A 6155-nucleotide genomic window follows, 5' to 3' on the forward strand; every position below is an offset into this window, starting at 1 on the left:
TCGAGATTTAGGATCTCAACGCTTGTACGCTGCAGCAATTATTGGAAACAAAGTCAGCAGCTGCACCGCGGGTGACATAATATGGGATTCAAATACCATCGCTTCATTTTACTAATAATGCAGCGCGGCTGAATACAATGAGTCTCCTGATAATTGCCAGGAAGTTTATTTCATTTGAATCACTCTGCAGCACGCTTCGCGGTAGCGAATCATTCCCGAATATGTATTTCATGTACTTGTAACATTAGTCACAACTTTTACGTGAATTCTACGCCAGAGTTGATCGTTTCGAAGACATAAACTCAAATATATTTATAAAAAAAATTTGATCACGCTACAACGAAACTGTGCAATAATATGATAATTTATAAAGTAGGGGAGGGTACGTAATTCCGACGCTCGTGAAGTAACGGTGAAATGTTGATGAATAACGACCAGTTAATTGACGCCGGGCCATGTTGGGTGTGGAATTTTACAAAATAATATGACGAGCAACGGTACAACTGCGTAGATACTCTGTACTTCATATTCGAAAAAGCCTAGCCAGGCCAGTCACGAGTCACAAGACAGCAAAATGCATATTTCGACCCTAAGCGACTGAACCATTTTAAGGCGTGTGTTTTATTTTTTTATATTTGAAATGGTCGATCTATCAGTTTTCAAGCCTGGAATACTCGCTTGAAAAGTTTTGCATACATGAAACCGGCAAGTCAAGTCAATCAATTCCATCATGGCATTCGGATATTTGATACATCGGTTTAAATTTGAATTTCTGTTCAAATATAGGGAAAAAGTATTATGCAGACGCATACAATTTAACTGTAAGAGGTATTCAGATATTAAGGAAAGGCGGCTGTTCAACAGGTTTGTGGATAAGACGACCTTATTTACTGGCTGACCTTTAGCTTCTTTTTTTATTTGAGAAGATCCGAATTTCTTTTCGATTGGGCACAGAAGCGGGATAAACGGTCGGAATCACTCCAAACGTATACATACAATGAGCGAGATGATAATGAAATGATGCCAAGTTCCAGCAGATTATAGACTATAATAACGGCCTTCGAGCGGATATCTTTGACTGGTTACCAAACGCACATACATTTCGGTGATCTGACCAGAATTAGCATGAATTCAGGTCATCTTTATGATAAGAGGAACAACTCAAGGGATGTGAGTTACACGTTTTGTGTATTATTTAGTCCAGATTTACCGCATAAACATATTCTCCACCATCTTATCGTTAGTGCTATATAACGAAATAACATTCACGTCATTAAATGTAAGATATACCACTGAATACGTACACGCAAATAATATTGGTGAATGCATCACCCGTTTAATTGATAAGCATATTCAATATTACAACAGTAATAGAGTATGTACAATAATATTGTAAATTTCATTCTAACGCGCTGCATCTCCAAATCCGGGGTGACGGATGCCGTCCGCTTTGATTAACTCTTCAATTCGAATGTGTTCGAAATTATTATACGATTTACCTTTTCCTTGCAGACCTTGCCCGCTGCGTATTAATTTATCCTTTTTTATTTCTGTCCTCAGCTCAAGTTTTTTTCCACTAAAGTCTTTATACAGAAAATGCATCGTTACGTCATTATTATAATTTCTTCCTAGACACGTCGTGTCATAATATTTTTGCAAATCCAATGCCGACAACTTTCTGCTCTATGATTTAAATAATCCAGCCTCAACTGTATCTCGCAGTTTTACTTTGCAGTATGTCTTTCAAGTTATGAAAGGCTGCAATTATAGGCATTAGACGTAATACTTTTTGCATACAGATTTTTATCAGTACTATCAAAGGGCAATCGAATACCGAGTCTCCTATTTGCTTTTCAGATGATTGGAATTGATAAAAATGCGCTTACCTTGCTCATCGCGAATAACGCGGCCATTCCCCTAATATAACCGTGAGAGTGTCGCCATTGGCAATATTATAAGCAAATCGACCTTTCATCAGACGTGCCGAATGAGAAAAGTCCCCGTCATTTAGCTTCCGGTTTTGACACCCTGAAAATATGTCACGATGCCGTATCATTAATATCACTGCCCCATCCATCTTGATCCTCCTTCGCGTAACCCTGTTTTTTTTTTCTCTCCTCATTCGGGGACACAGATTCCTGCGAAACGATACTCAAGGATGATGCTTCAATTACCGCCGCCCACCGGATGTGAAATGATCTAAACATCGGAGGTCCAGTTCGTCGAACCGTTGCCAATTGTTGGGGTATTTCCCGCGAAATTTGTGTCGCGCCCACTCGAGAAATCCGCTTTCAGAGGCCCCGAGCGATTGAGAATATTATAATATATTCGCAATAAACCGTAGCGTTAACTGCGGCTTGCGACTAATCGAGGCTTCGTCTTGCGGTAAGAGAGCCGGTCTTCGTGTTTTCTTCACGCTCCGGAGGTGAGCCAATTTCCGATGATAATCCCTGTCGTTGAGGTGTTCTGGTTTGACCAGCGGTCACTTGGAGAGCACCATTATTCTTCATGGCACTTAATGACCACGGGTTCAAGGAGAGGCGTGTGACGGCGGGTTGCATCCTGAGCTCATTTGTAATTGCTTGTTCATGTAAAGGATCCAAAAACCGACAAGCGCAACGGGTCAGGACGACGAGATATCCCGGATGTCTATGAGGACTCGAAATAATTAAGCGGATGAATAAATCCCTGATCATATTCCGCCGTGAAACTTTAGTACCAGATCTCGATCCTTGGGTGGGAGATATTCAACTCTCGTACGACTCCGCTTGGGGAAAAAAACTTGAATCTCGAAGAAACCACTGAGTGTACAGTCATGTCGAAAATTCCACGGTAGGGCCTGATTCGTCATTCGTGGCCTTCTGCACTTGGGCCTACTCCGTCTCGAAGCGAAGGATACACATTGGAATGCCCAACGGTCAGACAGCGTCAGACCGCGCAGAAGGCGGGCTAATGAAAGGCCGGATGTGGGAGGGTACAATACTAATCCTTTTTATACTTTTACTGCGAGAAATCGTTAGAAAATTTTTACAACAAAGTGACTGAACGTTTTCTGGCTAGATATTAAGCTGGTGAGGTTTTAGGAGGCACTGTTGACTTGTTCCGAAATTATGGCATCAACAAAAGAAGTGGAAATACGTTATTCGCATATAATCGTGACATAAAACCTTTGGCATAAGATTAATAAATTATTCAACCTTGAATCAATGCATGTCCAGCGCCCACTCATCATTTTTTTTCTTCTCACTTCCTTTACTTTATTGTTCTACTTTTGGCACATTATAACTAATATAATGAAACCGTTTCTGATGTTTGGTGAATTTTCTATATCATTTCTAGGTAATTATTGTACATACGATATATCGTGATTCAAAGGTGTGCAAATAGGTGTTTATCGTATAGACAGGCACGAAAAGTTTATTGTCATATTATTTTAACACCGCAGCTTATGCTAATGAACCATTTCTGTCACGTATGATTATTCATGATTAGATGGGAGTACATCCGCCAATTGACGTATCCAAACAATTTAAATTAATGACAAGCGAATTTTTTTGTTTTCAACCAAACAACTTTTTTTTATAATGTTCCGTCTGCGGGTCGTTAAACCGTTTGATTTTCTTATCGTAAAATGTTTCAGCGCATTGTAGTTGTCACAGGTCGAACTTAACAGCCGTGAATGCAAATATTATGCTTCAAATTAATATCAATCAAGAGAAACGATTAGAAAAAATTAATAATACACTTTTGAAAAACATAGTATGTTAACTATGTTGAATGCAAATATGGCACCATATAGAATTGTTTTGCCATAGATGGCATCCAGTTGTGAGTTGTCGAGTATAATAGGGAACGAGTTAAATACATACACGCGTGTAAAGTCTTTCTATCATGATTTACATGAATATTTTTTTGCTCTCGATATGCTCAAACACTGTAACGGCGACAGTGAATTGATCTGAACTGACAGTAACCTTCCTAATACAATACTAAGCTTGGAATTTGTGAGAGAGATTATTTAAAAAATTATAGAATAGGAATTAAGCAAGCAAATAGATTGAAACTGAATTGACCAAAACACGCACGAATACTTAACGGATGAATAGTTAGTTTGTTATTGGATATTTTAATTTGTACTAAAATAAAAAAAAAAAAAACTGGCGCCTGCGTGTAGTAATGAAGACTTTGAACGTATGTTTATTCCTTCGAACAGCCAAAATTCATCATTGTATCTCGTGGTCTGTGTTAGCTACATTCTATACGGCAATGATCAAAACCTGTTATTTTCACGTTAGGTAGGATCCAGTGGCTACGTATTATTAAAACCAATCGATTTAAAATGAAAGTATTTTGGTGATACTGATTATTCTCACGAAATCTGCAATACGGTTTCTACTTTATTTTCGCCTGCAAGCTGGCTGGGCACTTATGCAATAAAAAAAAAAAAAAAACCAAAAACAAAGCGCTAAACGGATGAGACAAAATGCGTCTTATCAAAAAACAAAATTGGGAATTGGTATAGTTAATTGACCCATTACAGTAATCGAAACTCGAAGTACTGTTGATCTTACCGTTTGAAGTTTTCTGAAATAAAATGCCTTCAAAATTTTGATGAGAATAAATCATGTCTCAATTCGTATTTCTACATCTACTATCGTATTTACTCACGGCTAGGGATTCCAGTGTACCAAAACATATTGAAAAGTAGCGATAGATACTCCGGAGAAGTGTTAAATGGCACTTTTCTTCTTTTGGCCGTGAAAACTTACAATATCAATTATTCCGTTCACTCAATGCTATCACTCGATGAGAATTATAAAAAAATTTCTGTTACTACAGCAAATAGCATTTAGGTTTAACGTATGGACCGAGTATATATTGTACAATCATAAGCTGCCTACGGTATTATGTATACATATATATGTATATATATATACACAACTCGCTAAGCGCTCCGTAAGTTTTATGTACTGAACGAGTTATCATACGCGTCTGGACTAATTTCTGAAAGAGCTGTATGCACCAGTAATTTGTACGTAAGTCTGTTTTACTCCAGCCACCAGTTAACCGTCCCTATCGACGCCTGCGCGCGTCTTTTGTGATAACATTATCTGACTTGTGAACTAGACGTTTCGCCCCGGTGACCTGCCATATTTTTGGATCAGAACTACTAACGGTGTAAATAATAGCAAATCAGCAATTCGAATCTGTTGCGTAACATGTGTTTCTGTTACAGATACATATTGCCACTTTTTAATGCATGCGCAAAGCTTGGGTCATTCACGAGCTTCCGGATTCTTTCTTGAATATCGCTCACATGATTAAAATTTTTCAGTCGTCTTTATACCGTTTTCTTGTATCTATCGACATTAAACGTACATGAATACGATGCCTGATACGATGAATTTCCGAGGCACCAAATCTTACTACCATGAGAAAGAAAAGTTCTAAACGGTGACAGCATTGCGCGGCTGGAAATCGGTTTCAGAGCATCCAAGAATATTAATTAATCAGCTTTCCTACATCAAATTTATATAAGCAGCTGTATACCAATATTATATGTACGTATGTTACAGATGCTATTGCAGATTCTACAATCATGAATTAAACCAATTGTAAAATGGAAATCATCATTTTGTACACGTAATCAGTTACAAGACAACCATATTTTTGGCCAAAAATCAACGACTTGTCTCAATTAATTTGTGCTGTGAATATAACTTTAGGATCATGAATATTTTTAATTTTTTACCATGTTTCAAACTCTCGAAGCTTTTTTTTTTTCTCTAACTGTATCTCTGGATATTATGTTCACTCAGCAATGACTATTAAAGTCAGATTGAAAAAATCACCCGGATCTTGTTTCAGCCGCAGTGAGTTGGAATATACGCGTAGCTATAAATTCGGAATACTGTACCCACTCACCTTGAAAATAAGTTATTCCTTGTTCACGATTCAGGCATCTTCGATTCACAGAACAGTGTCGCCAAGTTATGAAGGGTCTAAGAGTTATATAACCGCGCCATATTGTAAGGTTTGAACGCGACGTGATTTGCCGATTGTCAAAGCGTTGACTTTAAGTAATGTTAAAGAATATTGTAGAAACAATCTGATCTACTATACTGGAAAGAAGGTTACAATTCATGTTAGTCCTG

The 6155-nt window shown here is 37.9% G+C and overlaps 1 protein-coding gene across 1 annotated transcript in view; it reads right to left on the reverse strand.

Annotated features, from left to right (window-relative positions):
* Nucleotides 1-4837, reverse strand: part of LOC124302010 (scavenger receptor class B member 1-like) — a 42135-nt gene extending 37298 nt beyond the window's left edge. Inside the window, exon 1 of the mRNA XM_046757738.1 lies at nt 4669-4837. Within this exon, the coding sequence (XP_046613694.1) occupies nt 4669-4696 (28 nt within the window). The 5' untranslated portion in view covers nt 4697-4837. The remainder of the gene's footprint in view (nt 1-4668) is intronic.
* Nucleotides 4838-6155: the final 1318 nt, after the last annotated feature.

The sequence above is a fragment of the Neodiprion virginianus genome, chromosome 4 (genome assembly GCF_021901495.1).
Source record: "Neodiprion virginianus isolate iyNeoVirg1 chromosome 4, iyNeoVirg1.1, whole genome shotgun sequence".
Lineage (NCBI taxonomy): Eukaryota > Metazoa > Arthropoda > Insecta > Hymenoptera > Diprionidae > Neodiprion > Neodiprion virginianus.